Source organism: Panicum virgatum, chromosome 8N, assembly GCF_016808335.1.
Source record: "Panicum virgatum strain AP13 chromosome 8N, P.virgatum_v5, whole genome shotgun sequence".
NCBI classification, from domain to species: domain Eukaryota; kingdom Viridiplantae; phylum Streptophyta; class Magnoliopsida; order Poales; family Poaceae; genus Panicum; species Panicum virgatum.
Window position 1 is genome coordinate 6,779,276 of NC_053152.1, and position 21,978 is coordinate 6,801,253.

The following is a 21,978-nucleotide window of genomic DNA, read 5'->3' on the forward strand; positions in this document are numbered from 1 at the left end:
AATCTCAGTATAGCAGTAGTAAAGAACCCTTATTAGCATTTCAGAAAATATTACTGTAAATAATAAAAATAATAATGAAACAATAAATATTCAAAGCAAATTCACAAGCCAAAACCGGTTAGAGAAAAGCTGGACGTTTGAATCTGAAACCATTCAAATGCAAGACCATGTTAGAATAACAAAGAAAAAAAATGCACGTACCAGTTGGGGTGGTAATGGGCCATGGCCCTAGTGGCCTCTTTACAGCCCAACAAAATCCTTAAATTTTTTAGTTCAAAATTATATAAGATTAAAGTCCGGCCCTTAGATTTTCTAGTTCAAAATGTTGGGCCCTTTACCACCCCTACGTACCAGAGCAAGCCTCCCAACTTGCAACTCCCAAACCAACCAGGTCGCCTATAAATACTTCGCATCCCCGTCATCTCTTGCCATCACAAGAAGCAGAGAACTGGGGTTCCAGGAAGTGTAGCTAGCTCCCATTACCACTCAAGAACTCAGTCTTCAACTGCCATGGCTGCCAGGTGGGCCCTGGTCGCCGGCCTCCTGCTCGTGCTTCCACTTCTCCCGTCGGCCTCCTCCTCCTCCATGGTGTTCAAGCTCGACGGCAATGTCTACCCTGCAGGGTAAACACGCAGCCTTCTAATGGTTGTTGCGTTACACCGTCTTGTTTATGACGATTATTCCTCCGGCTTATTGCCATCTTTGCAACCTTGTTCGTGAGAATTCGAAATGGCACGATGTGATCCTTGTTGCTGAGTTTTTCTGTGCCTCTGCAGCCACTTCTACGTCACCATGAACATCGCGGACCCACCGAAGCCGTACTTCTTGAGTGTGGACACTGGCAGCGACCTCACCTGGCTGGAGTGTGCCGCATCGAATGGTGCCTGTGAAAGGTGCAACAAGGTACGCTCAGTGCTGCAGGCTTTCTTTTCACTTATCATTTCTGATTAGAAATGTCTTTCGGGAAAAAAAAAACCTGTTTAGAAACAGTGTAGTTGCTACGGCAAAAAAGTATCTTTTCTTTTTAAAAAAATCAGAATCTAGTAGTCCGGAGCACTTGTGGTGCTGTCTTTCCCAGTTCAAGATTGGCGAATAACTTTTGCAAAGTCAGCAATTTTTCCAATGGAACTGCAGTGCTTGATGGTGTTTCTCTGTCTTGGTGATGTTGTCACAGGTGCCACATCCACATTACCAACCAGGACCGCCTAGTTACAAGGTCGTCCCATGTACGGACTCCCTATGCGACGCACTGCACCAAGACCTGGGAACAACCAAGCACTGCGCAGAAGCCTTTCAATGCGACTACACACTCACGTATGCAGATGGATCCTCCATTGGTGTGCTCATGACTGACAAGTTCTCTTTACCCATGGCCAAGGCCCCCAATGACCATCCTGACCTCGCAATCGGGTACGCCCACGCAATGCAACACTTCATGATCACTGCACAATGACTCTTTTTTTTTTAAGGCTAGCTACTTTTGTTTGCGGCTTTGCGCAGATGTGGTTATGACTAGGGGAAGAATGCAGGGAAGGTAATGACTGTCGATGGCATCCTTGGTCTTGGACCGAGCTCGGTATCGCTGGTCTCGCAGCTCAAGAACCAAAAGATCATCACAAAGAATGTCATTGGCCATTGCCTCCGTACAAAAGGAGGAGGCTACCTCTTTTTAGGGGAAGAGAACGTGCCCGCTTCAGGTGTAACCTGGGTCCCCATGGCACCAAGAACACCTGGGTATGCACTCTAGCTATTGCCCAATGTGTGTTTACATGTTTGTGGCATGCCAAATTGATGGAGTTTTTCAGTGTTGTCAGACATCAATTTCAGTGTTTGATTCCTGAATTTTCTGCAGTTATCAAACATTGTATTCCCTTCACATTTTAGTTGCCAATTCTGTAAAAACCTGTAAAAGGGAAAGAAGCCTATGACTGAGCTTTCTTTTGTTTTTATTTAGTTTCACACGATTGCATAACAATGTATTTTCAGGAAACCTTATCCCTACTCAGCTGGCCATGCAACCCTGCAACTGGATACGACTTCAATAGGTGCAGAGCCGATGGAGATGGTCCTTGACAGTGGCAGCGCCTACACCTACTTGCCTGAACTTCTTCATTCTCAACTCGTTACTGCGGTAGGCTCCAACTCACAATGCGTTCTAATGCCTGTGTATTATGAACAACAATTGGCCATAAAATTCATGACCCGTTGCCGTGGATGATCTTGCAGCTGAAGGCCTCTCTCAGCAAGTCATCAGTTGAAGAGGTGCATGACCCAGCACTGCCTCTATGCTGGAAAGGGAATGGCCCATTCAAATCTGTGGACGACCTCAACAAGGAATTCAAGTCAAGAATGTCTCTGAACTTTGGCAATGGCGTCACCATGACCATCCCTCCTGAAAACTACCTCATTACCACTGTAAAACCCTGAATTTGTTGACTTGAACGACAGAGCATCGAAGCAAAGGAGAGCACCTGAACAAATGCCATAATTTTTCATGTTTTTGGCAGGAACAAGGGAGCGCGTGCTTGGGCATCCTGGGGACGGCAGACATAGACATGTACTTAATTGGAGGTGAAAAATTCAGAAACCTATCTCAATTCATTTCTGCAATCAGGAAGGACACCCTGAGCCTCTGTAAAACAATTTGCATGCATGGATCTTCTGTTTTGCAGCAATCACAATGCAGGATCAGTTGGTGATGTACGACAACGAGACAGGGAGGCTTGGATGGGCACCTTCGCTGTGTGACACGATGCCCCAAGCCTAAGAACATGACCGCTTCACGCATCTGACCAAAGTGTTTGCAGGAACACACTGAGGCTGAGAAGGGTGAAAGTATGTAATAGTATTAACAAAAATAAAAGAATGTAATAAAGGCACATGGGACGTGAGGAATCTGTATGTTTCCTTCTGATCATTATAAAAAGAACTTGATATTTTCCATACGCTTTTCGCCCATGCGCCTCTAAAGTTTCTCTGATGAGACAATGGTAATATGCTTCTTTCCATCATATATTCTCAATATAAAACTTATGATAGGTTTTACCTGCCTACCTGGTATATCCTTTCTGGGGCCTGAACTTATAGTGGAGCTAAAATACCAATTCTAGAACATCTGTGTCTTGAGTCTGCAGCTGATTGGGGCTGGAAAATTGGAGTATTCGCTCAAATGGAAGTTAGGTGTTATAGTTGAACTTACAGAAAGTAAGTGGTGCAATAACACTGAGTTATCCATGCCTACTTATTGGACAGCTTTGAAATTATAACCGGAAGCATTTTACTAGGTCGTGGTCACTGAGTTTCCTGATAAACTGTAGAATTTAGTTTCAAGATGTAGAAGTGTACTGCTCCGACATTATTGATTATATTGGGCTGAAGTTCAAATGACAGCATGAATTGTTTATAGTTAGTTATGGCTGAAACATTATACGACTACAGCAGAGAAAATTCAAGAAGCTTCAGAAATTGGGACAAACTAGAGTGGTTTCTCTAACCTCAGTTTAATATTGACAACAGAGGACAGATGAAATCTGAAAAAAAAAGAATCCTAAGATTATTACTATGAGAGTGACAATTTCTTTCTAATTTGTCTTTCGTGAAATGTACAAAAACTAAACATTTATCATCTTAATTTTCCATGGACACGGCTATTGAAAGAAAAATATTGTACCAAAAGCAGAGTTCATGCTGTTAGCTTTATGTACAACAATCCTGCGGTTTGTGATAAAAATTGACGGTTGACTTTATCTAGCATATTCCATCATTTATGATCAAATTTCAAAAATATATTGTTAAAAATGAGCGAAAAGAAGGAAATATTTGCACTTATAAAGTTATGATGTGAATTATTCAAGATGAATTTGCTAAAAGAGATCACTTTAGTGGAAATTTAGGTGTTTTACCGAAATTGAACTATCCTACTCACATGCACACTTTCATGTATGTTTTCGTATGTATCAGTCAGAGTTCTGCAGGCAGTAAGGTATAATAGCTGGCAGTCATATATAGTGTATTTTTGCATCATATAGAGCTAAGAAGAACAAAACATGGGGGGCATTCATTACTACATATGGTCCACAAGTATGCTTCCTCAACCTTGAATTTATCCTTCAACTAGGGGATATCTTTCAATATTGGGCACCACTATTTCTCCCAACTAATAAGCATCGTTTTTGTGGGAATGAATTTTTTCATTTATGATTTGAAACATTTTATTTTAAGTTTGCCTTCTTATACAACAATAACCGTTTCATTGCAATAATCTTTGTTATGAATATAACATATTGGAACATATAATACCCGTTTCACTAGCATAGCAAAAAAATTTAAAAAATAATTAAAGGATGTAGCAACATATTGGAATATGAGTATTTTTGAAGAAAAAACCCATCTTGCCTATCCTCTGAGAAAAAGGAAAAGATTGGACCCATTTCATATAAGGGACCAAGCTCCCCCTATCGACGACAAAGAAAAAAAACTTATTTTTCTGCCGAACAAATGATAAGATCACTTAAGGACTATCGATTGGCTAGATTGTGAACCACCATGTAGTATCTCTTCACCTGACACTCTGACAGGAAGTTGCGAGTGTATTTGCTCCATGGACCTATTCTAAACATAAGAGAAAAATAAATCGATGAGAGAAGCATGGTGAGCCCACACAGTTTCTGTTTGAGCTGGAAAAAAAAACTCGCTTGCACAACCATGCATAAATGATAAGCCAGATCAGTAATGCAGCTGAGGCCCTAAAAATCTGAAAAATAAAAAAGCACACAGTAATAGATCATAAGAAAAATATTTTTGATTTATACACATTATAACTGCCCATTGACCATATGTTGTGCTTACTACCTCAACACAGATAGCACATAGCAGATTGAGTAGTATCCCCTAGTGGCCACGCCAACTGGTTCATCTGCACTGCCTTAAAAGTTAAAACCTGAAAGGGTGCATGTGCATTCAGTTGAGCATTACTACAATTTTTGTAAGGTAACTAATGCATGTGCCTGAGAGTGGGTTGTTGAAACTTCCTGTGTGCACTTTTTTAGAAGATAAAACTTCTGTGTGATCAAAATGTCTTCCTGGACCTTTAAAATTTTCTCGTCGACCATTCCACCTTGATCCTTTTAGCTGGAAATGAACCACTAGTCACAAGTATGTTCTCCATTCTTGAACATTTTTCATACCAAATGATGAAGTGTATCTGCACGGAACAGTTCATATAGCCGGCGCGAACCATATTTTCGCATCATTTATAGCTAATTAGAACAAACGGCATTAAAGGGGACATTTACTTATTAAGGATGGCTGAATTGGCATGAGTTGCTAGTATGCTTTCGAATGTGTAGTAATATACTGGAAATGTATATATCTTCCTAACCTTATCCTCTGTAGAGTGGATGTTTTGCAAGGGATGTGAAATATAATATAAATATTTCCTCCAGATGAATGTCAATGTCACGGGACTGACTAAGTTACAATTTATTCCAACTATAACTTCAAAAAAAATATTGAGTTAAAGTTTATTTTAGACTGTATTTATATTTTCCATTTACCGGATGTTTTGTCTGCGTATATGTTTCATGAATTAATTATCAGTTGGACTTTATACCTTGTCATTGTGCAATACTTGTGTGACTGTTTTAGTCCACTCTGAGTATATAATATTCAATAGCATATCAAATAAAAAAAATATGGGCAACATATACTGATTGAAATCATTTTTTTAGTTGAAGAAATGGATCTATTATATATTTGGAATACGAGAGCCAACCACTACTTATTGACAGAGACAAAACTCCAATTTTTATTTTCCCGATCTACAGGAAAAAACAGTCAAATATAGTCGTTTAAGATTAAACATTGACTAGGATGCGGGCCATCAGGTAGTATGTTTCATGAGGCAGGGATTGTGAGTTTGTTTGCTCTACCCATTCTAAGCATAGGGGAAAAATAGTCCGGTGACACAGATGAGCCACACGATTCGTTCTTTTACATGCAGCTATAAGAGGCCCTTGACTAAGGTGCTAACTTTTCTACTGCATAAGAAATATTTGTTATTTACACACATTATCACTGTCCATTTATATATATGATATATACTGTGCTTATTATCTGAACAGAGATAGCACATGGATCAGTAATAATGTATATATCATATATACTGTGCTTATTATCTGTCCATTTTAGAAGGTTACTATAGTGCATGTGTGCGTGTGCATGTGTTTCTGAGTTGGTTACTGTCAAACTTCCAATGTGTACATTTTTTGGAATAACTTATTTTGTGTGATAAAAAAATCGAAGTATATTACAGGAGCTATCATACTTTCATAACCAACTTGATCCCTTCAACTGTAAAGGAATGCTCAAATTTCTATATGGAAATTAATGCTTCTCTACACGACGCGTCTCAAAAACACATTACTATCCAAAAAACAGGAAAGGTTTTGAAATCCAATACACTGATATTTAGGCAAGCAAAACCAGTAACTCAGAACCAAAAGACACATAATTTAACTTGTTACAGCCCTAGGTTAATTAAAATGATAATGGAAGAAGTCTACATAACTCCCTCAACTATTGGATCTAGACTACTCATTGTTTTTTTTCAATAGATCCAATAGTTGAGGGAGTTAAGTAGTCTAGGTCCAATAGTTGAGGGGGTTATGTAGACTTCTGCAAAACCCCTCATTATTTTTTTTCTTACTCTGCAAACATTGTCCATATATATGTCTCTTTCAAAAAAACATCATGAGTGACGGGAGCTGTAAATCGTATTTGGTCGAACAGAGAGTGGTGGACAAAAACAGGATCAATTCAGTTTCTTTGAGTTTGATGTTGGAGTTGAACCTGAAGTGTCTGCCTTTCCCAGTTTTGGATTGCAAATTGGTGTAGTGACAATGAATTGTCATTCTTTTTCAAATGTGCGAAAGAAGCTCTGACTATTATTGGAATAAAGAGATTAGTATAACAACTGGGGTCAAATGTAGTTCTTGATAGAGCGGATGAAATACAAGATGCTACATGAAAACTTGCATAAACTAGAGCAGTCCACATATTGTTAACAGAGGAAGGGGACTCAAGCGATTGAAAATTACTGTGTTGTTCTATCTCATGAAGTACACAAAAAGATGCTCTGTAGCTCTTAGTTTCCCACAAAGTTATTGGAATCAAACTTGTGTGAGATGAGAAGTTCATTCTGTTGTAACTTTTTATAATAATCCTCTGATTTACTAAAATTAAGACCCCCTTCATTAATTTTCCAGTTTATTTAAATGGGCGTGGTAACAAAAATTATGTTTCAATTTCCACATGTAGATACCCCAGGTTATATGATACTCATATGGACAGGTAATTTCCAAAAACATGTCAGTCGATGGTGACTGAAAGCTTCCTTGAGACTCAATTACTGTTTCCTCAGTTTCCACAAGGAGTTCTCTCTCCATATGTTGCAATAAAATAATGCTTTGTATCCCTTATAAATGAGAAGACAATACCTTTCTGAAATTGGGGGGAAGAAATATAGGTTTCTATTTAGAAGATGAATTATTCAAGTGAGCTTGCTAAATACATTTTGGGGGCATCGTAGTAGAAACTCAGTTATATTTCCGAATTCGAACAATAGAAGGGAACGTTTCATTGCTACTGATAGCCCACTTTGCATGATTATGAAGAGTTATATATAACATGGTAATGTACTTGAAATCATCCTATTGACCATGAGCATCAAATTGAAATATGGATTATTGTAAAACGCTTTTTTCTCCCACATGACCATCAAGATTGTGGGAATGAGCAATTTTTTTTGGAGATTTTGAGGCATTAATATGATAGTACGTACTCTAACTTCAGAGTACTAATCAGAAGTAGGATGATTAGGTGATCCCGCCCCCATGAAAATATGAATTATCTTAGTTTTCTTTGGAAGAAATACCTTGTTGCAAGACAGTGACCTAGTGGATTGAGAGATGACTTGAAGGATGAGAAAATGGGAAGTGTAGTTGAGCATAAGAAAATTATGATTAGTGGAGTTTACACATGTTTGTGCCAATTATCTGAAAATTATAGCTCTAGTCAATCAGTGCACTCAGTTTTGGGCAAAATGGCAATTACGGAAGGGAAATGCTCTGAATGTAGTGCCTATTTTCCTTGATAACTTCTGAGTGTTAAGGGTGGTTGAACTTCCTGTTTGTACACTTTTAGAAAGTAACATGTAGTAGTGTGTAATAATATGTCTTTCTGGAGCTAGTACTATCTCAAGGTCAGACATTTGAAGTTTGAACCCAAACCCATCGAATGAAATTCCAAGCCTGACATGAAGAGCATATATAAAACATGTACTAGTATTCGAAGATAAATAATACTTTTCAAAGCCAGATATTTGAACCCAAAACCATCCATCCATATGCAAAGCCAGAGAAGAGAAACAAAGAAAACAAAAAAAAACTGCACACATTGAAATATCTTGTTTTTGTTAGGAATAAAAACCTTGTTGCAAGACAACGAGTGACCAGGTTTGAGAGAAGAGACTTGAAGGATGAAAGATAGGAAGTGCAGTTGAGCATTGGAAAAATCAAGATTATTGACCTCAGATGTAATTGAGCCAAGTACCTGGAAATCATAGCTCAAGTCAAATAGTCAATCAGTGCAGTCAGTTCTGAGCAAAATGACAAATACGGATGGACAGATGCTCTGAAATGTAGTCTCTGTTTTCCCTAATAATTTCTGAATGACATGGGTTGTTGAACTACATGTCTGTACTCTTTTAGAAGGTAACATGTACATGTAGAAGTAAACTTGAAATATCTTGCTGGAGCTAATATTATCTCAAGGCAATGCAAGACATTTGAGCGTTTGAACCCAAACCCTTCCGAATGAAATGCAAAGCTAGACATGAAGAGCATATATAAGCTAATATTATAAATTTGGATATGTGCAACCATCCCTTCACATAAATTTAATTTTCTATCAAATAAAAATGCATGCTTTCAAAAGCCAGAAATTTGAACCCAAAACCATCCGTTCAAATGGAAAGCCAGAAAAGACAAACAAAGAAGACAAAACAAAAAACTGCACACATTGGAGAAAGCCTCCCAACGCCTATAAATACCTCACATCCCCGGCTTCCCAAGACACAGAGAGCACTGAGCCTGAGCCCCAGCCCAGCTCACACTACTGATCCTCAAGAGCTCTGCCTTCTTCGGGTACCATGGCTGCCGTGTGGGCACCCGTCGTCGGCCACCTGCTCCTGCTTGCACTCCTGCCGTCGACCTCCTCCTCCCACATGGTGTTCGACCTCAGCGGCAATGTCTACCCCACTGGGTACTCTGCAGCGGCCTCCAAAGAACCGTATCGTTGCCTTTGCAAAAACTTTTGCTGAATTTTTTTGGGTGCCTGTGCAGCGAGTTCCACGTCACCATGCACATCGGAGACCCGGCGAAGCCGTACTTCCTGCACGTTGACACTGGCAGCAACCTCACTTCGCTAGAGTGCAAAGTGGGCAGCAAGGTGACCTCATGGTTGCAGACTTTGTGTTTTCCTCTGCGTGTGATGGTTCATTAAAAGTTTAGGCCTAAATTACAAGTAGAGAGAAACAATTACTAATGATTTTTCTATGCAACCGAACAATCCACAGCAGAACGAAAAAAGAAACCGAAAACAGCAAAGGCTGCCAGCAGGAAAGAAAAAAAACAACAACTTGCTCATGTGGTAGTACTGCTGAACTAGTGACCTTGGGACTTTGGCCTGGTGTTTTAGACAAGGCAAAAGAAATTAAATAAAAACTTGTGCCAGTGTTAGTTCATGCATTTTTTTAGATTATGGAAAAAGTTCCGACCTTGATCATTTTTACATGCGAATGACTACATCCAACAGTGCAGGTTCATGCATGCATGCTTTCATGTTGGCAGTACTCAAGGTTTTCCTTATCTGTTGAGCTTGGTGTTCATTTCTTCGCTTACAATCCCAGTGTACCGACCAACACGGGACAAGCCTGTTTCTCGCAAGGATCCTCTCTGCAATGCACTTCACCAGGACGTCGGCCAACCCAAGAAGCCCCATGAAACTGTGTGCGACTACGAAATACATTACCTAGATGGATCATGGTCTCAAGGTGTGCTCATCCACGACAAGTTCACTTTCCCTTCAGGCAGCACCAAACCCGACATCGCCTTCGGGTACGCCACGCAATAGAACATTGCATGCTCTACTGATCTAGTTCATTCAAGCCGGTCACTCTCTTCTTCTTTTTTGTACTTTTTTTTTTGGGTGCAGCTGTGGGTATAAACAGGTTGGTAGCCACGAGACAGTAACGGGGGCTGATGGCATGCTTGGGCTTGGGAGGGGTTCTATAGATCTGGTCTCACAACTGAAGCGCAACAAGATCATCACAAAGAATGTGTTTGCTCATTGCCTCAGCTCAAAAGGAGGGAGCTACCTCTCCATTGGGGATGAGAATCTTCTCTCCTCACCTGGAAGCTGGGTTCCCATGGCTCCAAGAACAGATAGGTATAAAAAAGCACAAGTGCTGATCAAGTGCCAGCTTGTTCGTGTACTACAGAATGTTGATTTTCTAGTTACCAATCTCATAATGTGGGACCGAAGCCGGCGACCAGAGGGGGGGTGAATGGGAGCCGATCAAAATTTCTTTGAAATTCAAATCGTCGGCCTATATCCCAAAATCTCCCAAACCCTCAAGCGTTCTGACCAAGTTTTGGTATAGCTATTGAAAAACTAAACCAACACAAAAGGCCTCGAACGAGCGAACGAACCTACGAAGCAAATCGGAAGCAAAACCGAACAACTGCAGAACTGGTCTGCCTGGACCGGTCTGACCGGTGCGCTATACCGGTCTGACCGGTGCGCTGGAGCGGTCTGACCGGTCGTGCCTACCGGTCTGACCGGTGGCACCCAGAAAACCCCGAAAACTTGGATTCAAACGGGAAATCTCGAGCAAACGACCACAGAAATCAGTGAAACTTGGGGGATTGCTTCGCCCCTACCCCGTGAGCATATCCCCAAAAGATCTCGACTCAAAGATCAACGAATTGTGAGAATTATGGGGGAGATCAAAAGGGATTGGGGTTTTCTCAAACACTCAAGAACTCGAATTTGAACACGCCAGTGATTCCAGAGGGTTTAGGTCAGAGTTGGGAGCACGGGAATCACAGCAAAGAACTCGAGGTCTCCTCTCAATCAAGTGTGCCAAAAACGAAATCAAAAATCCATTGCACAAGGCACAAAACTAGGGGATTGAATCAAATCAAAAGCCCAGAGGGCACGAGCTCTGGTCCCGGCTGCCCTTCACCGCCGTCCACCGCACGGTCCATCGGCCACAGCACCTCCACGGCAGCTCCCCGTCGACACTCGACGCCCGTGTACCTGCAATCCAAAGACCAAGCGCACGATCACACCGCACTGTTGACAATTCACTCATCACAAGCAGGATAGAGTACTCAATATTCCTCAATCTCCCCCTTGATGAGTGCATTGTCAACACACCACAAACGAACCAAGAGAAGTGAAACCAAAGAAGAACAAAGAAGCACGAAAGAGAAGAACTCAAGCAAGTGACAAAAAACTCAGAAAGGCAAGAACAATCACTTACTCAAGCAAAGATCGATCCCCTAAGACAAGGGCAACGGCTCGACGCAATCGATCAAAAACCAAAACATGACTCCTCAAGGACAGAGGTAACGCTCAACGCAGTCATGCAAGCAGCAGAGGGAAAACGAGAAAACCAGAAGCCAAAACCAAAGCAGAAACTCCCCAAGCAAAGTTTTTCCCTCTCACAAGTGCAACTCTCCCAAAATGATGCACTCTCAAAGCCCTGTGCACAACAAGTTTTTTCAAAAATCAAACAAGTCTCCCCCTTGTTCGATCACTTCTCTCAAAATTCTCCCCCTTGTTGGCACATGCACACATCAAGCCTAAATACACCTAAAGCTCCCCCTGAAGCTGAGACTCCCCCTGAACAGATGCCATGCCAGGAATGCAATGCAGGAGGTGTAAGTGAAAGCATTCAGGGATACAAGGATATGAGCAACATCTAGTCACAAGCATGTGTGCATCCATAAACAGGACCTGCATCTAGCTCAACAGGGTATATCAAATCAGTCTAGAGCTAGGCAAGTTCAGTTTAGGAGAAATAAAAGCATCATCCATGATCTAGCACTAACAAGTAGGGAATGAAAAGCAGTGCTACTCAAACTCATACAGGTGAGCCAAACCAGCCAAAACAAGTTGCCAACATTCATTTTTCAATCAAATTTATATCATGCAATTCTTAATGCCAGGGGTTGAAAGCTTGTCATGCTTCACTTAGCAACGAGGCCAAGCCTATGCCAAAAGACAATCAGAAACTTAAAGCACTCGTTTCAGTCATGCACAGCCTTGCCCGGGTTCTCACAAGTGCAGTGTGAGCCGTCCCGAAAGCTCGATCAGTGCGACAAGCAATCCCACCTGGATCTTTTTAATCCATTTCAAGAACAGTTCAAGCAATTTTATCAGATTTAAATCATTTCAAATATTTCAATTGCTGAACGAAAAGCCACACTAGCATGAATAAGATAGCAAAGCATATCAACACGCCCTAACATGCTAGTAGCCAAGACAGGGTGATCATGTTTTCAGATTTTCAAATCAAAATAGCTTAACTCAGATGATGTCATATACACAATGGAGCAAGCTATACATGATCAAGTTTATCAACTCACACTAGCAGGCACTAGAAGATCATAGCAATGTATACAAGAATGCTAGTGCAAGTGAGACAATGCAAAATGCAAACATGTACAATGCATATGCACAATGCAACTACCAAACCTAGAAAAACAAAGAGAAGCAAAACAAAGACCTACCAAGCTAACCAAGACAAAAGTTAGCGATCAAAAGGGGTAACACACCCCAAGCTCCCCTCGCAAGCGAGCAAAAGTGTCCTGCTCTAGCGGTTTGGTGAGGATATCTGCGATTTGCCTCTCTGAAGGGACATGGATCAGGTCTATGTGTCCTCTCTCATGGTTGTCTCGCAGGAAATGGAATCGGATGTCTATGTGCTTGGTTCTGGAGTGTAGGACAGGGTTCTTTGCAATGCTAATGGCTGACATGTTGTCTACAAAGATAGGAACCCTACCGAAACTCAAGTCATAATCCTGCAAGGTTTGTTTCATCCAAAGTATCTGGGAGCAGCAGCTAGCAGCGGCAACATACTCAGCTTCTGTGGAAGAAAGCGCTACGCTAGCCTGCTTGCGAGAGGACCAAGACACCAAAGATGTACCGAGAAATTGACAAGTGTCGAATGTCGACTTGCGATCCAACCGACACCCACCGAAATCGGCATCAGAAAAGCCCACCAAAACCAGAGAAGAATCCGCAGAATACCAAAGACCAAATTCAGGGGTGAATTTCAAATACCTGAAGATGCGTTTCACCACCTGCCTGTGGGAGGTGCGCGGCGAAGCCTGATACCGCGCGCAGAGGCAGACGCCGAACTGGATGTCCGGTCGCGTCGCCGTCAGGTACAGGAGAGAGCCGATCATGCTCCTGTACTCCTTCTGGTCCACCGCCTCGCCGTCCAAGTCCTCATCAAGCGCTGTAGATGTGCTGATCGGAGTCGGCTGAGGAGACAAGTCACTCATGTCGAATTTCCGCAGCAAGTCTCTAGTGTACTTGGCTTGATGGACAAAAGTGCCCTGAGGAGTTTGCTTGATCTGCAGCCCGAGGAAGAACTGCAACTCACCCATCATGCTCATCTCGAACTCCCTGGACATCTGCTCAGAAAACTTGGAGACAAGAGCGTGAGAAGAACCACCAAAGATAATATCATCCACGTATATCTGAACTAAAAGAAAATCAGTGTCAGATCGCATGAGGAACAAAGTCTTATCAACACATCCCATTTTAAAACCCTGAGCCAGCAAAAAGGTTTTCAATCTATCATACCAAGCTCTAGGAGCCTGTTTCAAACCGTAAAGAGCTTTCTGAAGTTTATAAACACGGTTTGGAAACTTGGGATTTTCGAAACCAGGGGGTTGTTTTACATAAACCTCTTCTTCGATAAAACCATTCAAGAAGACAGATTTAACATCCATTTGAAAAACCTTAAAACCCTTGGAAGCAGCAAATGCAAGAAAGATTCGAATAGCCTCCAAACGAGCAACAGGAGCAAATGTTTCCTCAAAATCAATACCCTCTTTTTGGCAAAACCCCTAGGCAACAAGACGAGCCTTGTTTCGAACAACCAAACCATCCTCACCCTGCTTGTTTTTGAAAACCCACTTCGTTCCGATGGGATTACAAGCAGGTGGAGGCTCGACTAAAACCCAAACTTGGTTTCTTTCAAAATTTTCAAGTTCCTCATGCATGACATTGACCCAATTAGAATCAGAAAGAGCGTGTCCAATATCTTTGGGCTCAAAAGAGGCAACAAACGCTGAATGAGCAAAGCCAGCGATACTTGTTACCTTGGACCTGGTGACTCGCTCGTTGAGATCACCTAGCATCTGTTGAGGTGGATGGCGACGCTGAATATGTCGCGGTGCTTCCCGTGTCGAAGTCGCCTCCTCCTCAACCAAAGCTGGTGCCTCCTCAGGTGCAACTGGTGTATCCTGAGTCACCTCCTCGAACAGCCCCCGGGAAGTAGACGTAGTCGGGTCGGGGCCGTCGTCATCGTCCGAGCTCGTAGCAGAGATAGCTGGGTCCACAGCACGCGTGGTAGCCTCAGCCTCGCCATCTGCAGCTTCTTCCTCCTCATCTTCAAAGATGGAGGTGCCGAGCTCATCATCTCCTGCAACTTCAAAGACAGAAGAATTGCACGGTGCAGTCTCGTCGAAAGTGACTTCACAAGTCTCTCTGACGATGTTAGTATCAATAATCAGCACACGGTACGCTCTAGAGTGAGAAGCATAACCGAGAAAAACACCGTCAGACGAGCGAGACTCAAACTTATCAAGATTTCCATCTTTCAGCACAAAGCACCGGCAACCGAAAACTCTGAGATGGTCAACACGGGGCTGGCGTCCAAACCGCAACTCATAAGAAGTCCTGTGCATGAAAGCACGCAAGAAAATGCGGTTGGACACGTAACAAGCGGTGTTAACCGCCTCAGCCCAGTATTTGCGAGGAGTCCTATGCTCATCGAGCATCGTCCTCGCCATCTCAACCAGCGTCCGATTCTTCCGCTCTACAACTCCATTCTGCTGTGGAGTGTAGGGAGAAGAATACTGGTGTTCAAGACCTTGATCACTGCAAAAGACATCAAAACGAGCGTTTTTGAATTCTGTGCCATTGTCAGAGCGGATCGCTCGCATAGCCTGGGGTAGCTCGTTTTTCAACCTCAAGATCAAGTCTCGAAAAAACTCGAAAGCCTCATCCTTGGTTCTCATGAAAAAGACCCAAGAATAGCGAGAAAAGTCGTCCACAATCACAAGCACGTACCACTTCCCACCAACAGACATCACCCTGGAAGGACCGACAGTGTCCATGTGTAGCAACTCTCCAGGGTGAGAGGTCATCACCTGATTAACAGGTGGATGTGAAGCTGCAATCATCTTACCGTGACGACAAGGATGGCAAACAAGTTTCTTCTCAAACTTCAATTTGGGCAATCCTCGGATCAGGCCAAGTGAGCTCAGTCTCGACAACAAATCGAAGCTCAAATGTCCTAGTCTCCTATGCCACTTCCATAAATCAGAAGAAGGGCCAGCCATCAAGCAATGAGAAGGGCCAAAAGGAGTTCCAGAGAAGTCAACCAAGAAAACTCGATCGCGAGGTGTAATCCGGCAAACCAAATCTCCCCTGGAATCCAAAACACGCGAACAGCCCTCCTTAAAGCGAACCTCAAACCCCTCATCAAGAAGTTGCGAAACAGAGAGCAAATTAAAACCAAGATTTGAAACCAAAGCAACTTCTCTCAGGGTAAAGCGATCAGAAACTCGAACAGCGCCAAGTCCACGTACCTTTCCTCTTCCATTATCCCCGAACACAATGTACTCCTTTGAGCGCATCGGGGTGAGGCTGGAGAACCATTTGTCATTTCCGGTCATGTGGCACGAACAACCAGAGTCCATGATCCACCTGTTCTCCAAGCCTCCGACCTGCATATCAGTAGTGAGACAAAGGGTGAGGAAATGTCTCAACACTGGGGTTAGCAAAGTGAGAAGCAAACCAGTGTCGAGCCATTTGCTCTACAGAAGGGTTAGCAAAACCAGACAAAGCGTATCCCCCGTCCCGTCTACCGCGTGACTGACGAACACCACCGCGAGGAAAGCGTGGAGCCTCAAAACCTCCTCCAAAGCCTCAGTCTCGTGGTCCATAGCCGTACTGAAAACGACCAGGAGCACGGCCGGTAAAGCGACCACCCGCTGGAGCACGGTAACCACCACCGTCTCCCTGACCTCCACCTACACGGCGTGCCCTAGCATCTCGCCTATCACCATGCCGAGAAGGACCATGCACCCGAGCAGAGTACATGTCCGCATTCCGTCTCTCCTGCTCTCTCCTCACAGCCCGCTTCCTCCTGAAGCAAAACTCCTCCAGGTGACCTTCCCTGTCACAGAACTCGCAGTGGTACCTCACCTCACGCTTGGGAGATGGAGGCCTAGCCTGCGGACGGGGAGGAGCGGCCCTCTTCTTCTGGGCAACCTGGGCTGTGGCAGCAGGGAGCGTGTCGAGGGAATTCCTCAGCTCATTGGGCTTTGGAACCCAAACCTGCTTCTGCGGAGGTGCTTTCGGTGGTTCTTTAAGCACACCATCCGCGGGGTCAACAAGCGAAGGCTGCGTGCTCGTGCTAGCAGTGTTTCCAGCAGCCTTGCCGATCTTACCATACAACCTGTCAAAGTCTGACTTCGTGTATGTGTAACCGACCCCAAACCCATCACCACGCTTGAACTGCTTGATCATCATGCCCAACTGCGGCTCACTAGCAGAAACCCAACTAAGAATCGCCCTAAGATAGGTATTCTCATTCTCCAGGTTGGCTTTCTCTACCGCAAGATTATCCAAATCAGAGATCAAACCAGAGCAAACAGAGCAGTCAATAGGTGGGCTAGACTCTATGACCTTAGTCTTTCCAAAAGACTTGATCAAAGCGTTCTTCTCCTCTAGCTCCGACCTAAGCGTGGGACAAAGCTTACAAGCACCAAGCAAAACTGGCCTAGACTTCATCTCCTCTAACTCGCACACAACAGTAGCAAACTTGGACTGCAACGAAGCTAGATCGGACTTAAAGATAGGACACTCCTCGCATTCAAGCACATCGCTAACAATAGGAGCATCCTTAACCAGTTCTAGTTCATGCTTGGCCTTAGTGAGCTCATGAGAAACGTCAGCAAGCGAAATCTTAGCAACATCTAAGTCTGCGACGTTCTCATCATGCTTGGCCCGGAGAGCAACAAGATCGTTCATGTGAGATATGCAGCCAGCGCACTCATCCTCACTAGACTTCTCCCTAGCACAAGCCAGCTCAGCCCTAAGCTTTCTACGCTCTCTAGCTGCTTCCTTAAGCAGCCTCTTCTGGTTGTCGAGAGCGGCGTACAACTCCCTAACCTCTGTATCAAGCAGGTCGATCGTGGAGTTTACCTCTGAATCGCTCTCGGATCCAGGAGAAGAGCCGGAGTGCGTCGGTGTAGCATGTCCACCTGAAGACGCACGAGCACCATTGGCTTCGCCCGCCATGGTGCAGAAGCTCTTGCGCCGACCGGCTGCCAAGCAAAGGCCGATGAAGCCGGTGGCTTCCTTGTCTCGCTTCTTCTTCTTCTTGTCGTCGTCGTCGGAGGTCGGTGAAGAAGAGCGGTCGGTGTCGGAGCTCTTGTCGAGGTCGCTGAGCTGCGCCAGGAAGGCCTTCTCCCGCTTCTTGGCCTTGTACTGGAAGCGCTTCTTGAGCGACTCCTTGTCGAAGCGTCCTCCCCGGTCACGACTGCGGTGCTTGTGGCGCCGACGCTCCTTGTTGGAGCCTCCCTCGTCGCGGTCGCGGTGGCGGTAGTAGTCGAAGGAGTTGTTCTGGCCACCACCGGACTTCTTGGGGCAATTGGCGACGAAGTGGTTCAGATCGCCGCAGTTGTAGCACCCGGGGTTCTTCTTCCTCTGCCTGTTGTGGTAGACGCGCTGGAACTTGCTGATGAGGAGGCACAAGTCGTCGTCGCCCAGCGTCTCCAGCTGCTCATCTGAAACAGAAGGCAAAGAGGCAAGAGAAAAGCCAAGAGCAGAGTTAGCGTTAGAGCTCGATCCACCTGGGCCAGTCACAAGAGCGACGCTCTTGGAAGGAGGGGCACCATTGAGCTTGGCTCGTGTCTGGTTATCCACCTCCGTGGCCTTGAGCTTGCTGAAAAGCTCGTTCACCGTCAGAGTCTCATAGCCAGCAGACTCAATGATGGTGTTCACCTTGAGATCCCACACAGAGCGATCAAGTGCGTAAAGCAACTTAAGGGCCTTCTCGTGCTCTGTGTACTCAAGGGCACCAGCAGATCTGTTCGCATTGACCTTGTTCACAATCGACTGAAAATGACTGAACATCAAGTCAATGCTCTCACCCGGCTCCTGTGTGAAGTTCTCGTACTCATGCCGGTGAGTCTCGAACAGTCTGGCCTTCACCTGAGGTGTACCCTCGTGGTAGTTCTCAAGGCACGTCCAAATCTTGTGGGCTTCCTGAAAACCCTGGACGCGTGAGAACTCCGCACGAGAAACGCTAGCGAACAAGGCATTGACAGCCTTGGCGTTAGCCTCGTGCTGGGTCACCTGAAGAGGCGTGGTCCGAACAGCCAGCACCTCGTAGAGCTGGTTCGTGGTAATCTCCCAGACATCGGCTCCCATGCTCTGCAGGAAGGCTCTCATGCGAACCTTCCAGTAGGCATAGTCCTCGCCGGAAAACACCGGGATCTTACCAATACTCGCCATGGTCGCCGAGTGGTTTTCGAACCAGTTAAGGGATTGAAAACCTCAACCAAGCTCTGATACCAATTGTGGGACCGAAGCCGGCGACCAGAGGGGGGGTGAATGGGAGCCGATCAAAATTTCTTTGAAATTCAAATCGTCGGCCTATATCCCAAAATCTCCCAAACCCTCAAGCGTTCTGACCAAGTTTTGGTATAGCTATTGAAAAACTAAACCAACACAAAAGGCCTCGAACGAGCGAACGAACCTACGAAGCAAATCGGAAGCAAAACCGAACAACTGCAGAACTGGTCTGCCTGGACCGGTCTGACCGGTGCGCTGGACCGGTCTGACCAGTCGTGCCTACCGGTCTGACCGGTGGCACCCAGAAAACCCCGAAAACTTGGATTCAAACGGGAAATCTCGAGCAAACGACCACGGAAATAAGTGAAACTTGGGGGATTGCTTCGCCCCTACCCCGTGAGCATATCCCCAAAAGATCTCGACCCAAAGATCAATGAATTGTGAGAATTATGGGGGAGATCAAAAGGGATTGGGGTTTTCTCAAACACTCAAGAACTCGAATTCGAACACGCCAGTGATTCCAGAGGGTTTAGGTCAGAGTTGGGAGCACGGGAATCACAGCAAAGAACTCGAGGTCTCCTCTCAATCAAGTGTGCCAAAAACGAAATCGAAAATCCATTGCACAAGGCACAAAACCAGGGGATTGAATCAAATCAAAAGCCCAGAGGGCACGAGGAGGATGGGGCCTCCTTTCCCAATCAAATCCCTTACAAGGTTTCAACAATCCATGGACAAAATCAACTCAAACGAGAGGAACAGGGGGAGGAGAACACAGGGGCGGCGGCCTGGAGAAACAGAGAGTCCACGAACAGATTACAAAAGCCGCCATTAACCTAACACAAGTGAAGGGGTATTTATACCCGCGGGACCGGTCAGACCGGTGCGCTGGACTGGTTAGACCGGTGTGTTAGACCGGTCAGACCGGTGCCAGGGACCGGTCAGACCGGTAGGCCTGCAGCACCCCCTGTACATGATCTCATCCGACGGCCGAGATTCTTTCTTCGAAACAAAGTCTTCTCCGCGATGCCGCCGTCTTGATGAAGATCCAGTCCGCGGTTTTGAAGGGTCCGCGAAACCCGGGTAGATGGCCGGTTTTGAGAAAACCGCCAAAACCTCACGCGCGGGAAGATTCCCGCCTCCACGTCGTGGCCCTAGACGCCGTTCCCGCCTCGGCCTTCTGACGGCCCTAGACGCCGCCCGACGCCCGTCACCTCCTCGCCCGCAGCGAGGCCCTAGACGCCGTCGACGCCCGTCGCCTCCGTCAGTCCCGAGACCGACGCCCGTGCCTCCACGACTTGGCGTCTTCAACCGCCGTCCGCCTCCTTGGTTTTGTGGCGCAAACCAAGAAACCCGCCTTCCGTCGCCGCTTGCGCCCTCGATCCAGGAGTGGACGCCACAGCTGCCGCCCGGTCCGAGCTCCGGTCCCGGCTGCCCTTCACCGCCGTCCACCGCACGGTCCATCGGCCACAGCACCTCCACGGCAGCTCCCCGTCGACACTCGACGCCCGTGTACCTGCAATCCAAAGACCAAGCGCACGATCACACCGCACGGTTGACAATTCACTCATCACAAGCAGGATAGAGTACTCAATATTCCTCACATAATAAAAATCTTAAATATGTTAGAGAACAATATGATAGATCTTTCTTTTATTTTAATTTGCTTTCACACAATTGCTTAATAACTCCTTAATTCCAGGAATCATAATCACTACTCACCAGGCCCAGCAACCCTCCACTTGGATACAAAGTCGATCGGCACAAAGCCAATGGAGGTGATCTTTGACAGTGGCAGCACATACACCCACTTGCCTGAGGATCTACAGGCTCAACTTGTTGCTGCGGTAGGTTACGCTCCAAACCACAGTGCAATTTCCCAGGTATCATGCATGATCACAGACATTATTAGATACAAAACTCATGACATGTGGTGGATCTTGCAGCTGAAAGCATCTCTCAGCAGATCACTCAAAGAAGTGCGTGATCCTTCACAGCTACACCCATGCTGGAAGGGGCCTGGGGGATTCAAATCATCGGACGACCTCAAGAAGGAATTCAAGTCAGTGATGTCTCTGAAGTTCCACAATGGCGCCACCATGATCATCCCTCCTGAAAAATACCTCATTGTCGCTGTAAACACCTAGACTCACTTGACTATCAACTAAAACGGCTATGTCATCGAAAGAACAGAAAATGGCTGAAATGCCGTTTCTTTCATTATTTGTGACAGGGACATGGGAATGCATGCTTTGGTATGCTTGGGAGGAAAGACATCCGCGACATGTGCATAATTGGAGGTACCAAAGATCAGACATTCAGTTCTCAATTCAGACATGTACTGTTTAAACATGCATCTCTGAAAATAAAACCATATTCCCAATGGATATTTTTGTTTTTGCAGACATCACAATGCAGGATCAGCTTGTGATCTATGACAACGAGCATGGACTTCTCGGGTGGCGGCCGTCGCAGTGTGATAAGAAGCCCAAGTCCAAATCCGCTATCTTTTCGCGCATCTGAAACAAGTTTGTGTTGACCAGCAAGGGGTGGAACATGGATGAAGGTATATGTATTATTGCATTAACAGAAATAAAGAATGTAAGAAAGTAAGAAACACACATGATGAGACAAGAAACATGTATGTTCCTCCTGCTCAGTGCTGGTAATAAAGTGCAATTGGTATTCTCCACACCCTTCGCCTCTCAAATTTTGCTGTGGAAATGATGTCGATATGCCTATTATATCCAAGAAAATAAAGACGTATTATTTGCATATATGTACTACCGTAGCTCAACACAAAGAGGTGTTAAACTCGTATACTAATCATGAAGATAAGTTGGTGTTACTGGTACATCGCTACAGTGCCTTGCAAGGGTAGTGATGAAGCAAAGAATGAATGAATATCTTCTGTTTGGAGGGAACAAATCATGGCCACAGTAGAAATTCTTGCCGCCACTAAAAAATATATACTATTCAGATCCCTAGATGTAACATCAAAAACAAAGAGGCAAGTAACTTTTTTGGAGCAGA

General features: G+C 44.9%; 1 protein-coding gene and 1 pseudogene across 1 annotated transcript; both read left to right on the plus strand.

Moving 5' to 3' along the window:
* The first annotated feature begins 474 nt into the window (after positions 1–474).
* Positions 475–2,819, plus strand: LOC120686904 (annotated as a pseudogene).
* Positions 2,820–9,208: 6,389 nt separating this feature from the next.
* On the plus strand, positions 9,209–21,637 carry LOC120684721 (aspartic proteinase Asp1-like). Its single transcript, XM_039966610.1, has 8 exons — positions 9,209–9,321; positions 9,402–9,507; positions 10,033–10,175; positions 10,273–10,506; positions 20,648–20,792; positions 20,892–21,080; positions 21,179–21,245; positions 21,350–21,637. The coding sequence occupies exons 1-8, from the start codon at positions 9,209–9,211 to the stop codon at positions 21,466–21,468; spliced, it is 1,116 nt and encodes a 371-aa protein (XP_039822544.1). The 3' UTR covers positions 21,469–21,637.
* The last annotated feature ends 341 nt before the right edge of the window (positions 21,638–21,978 follow it).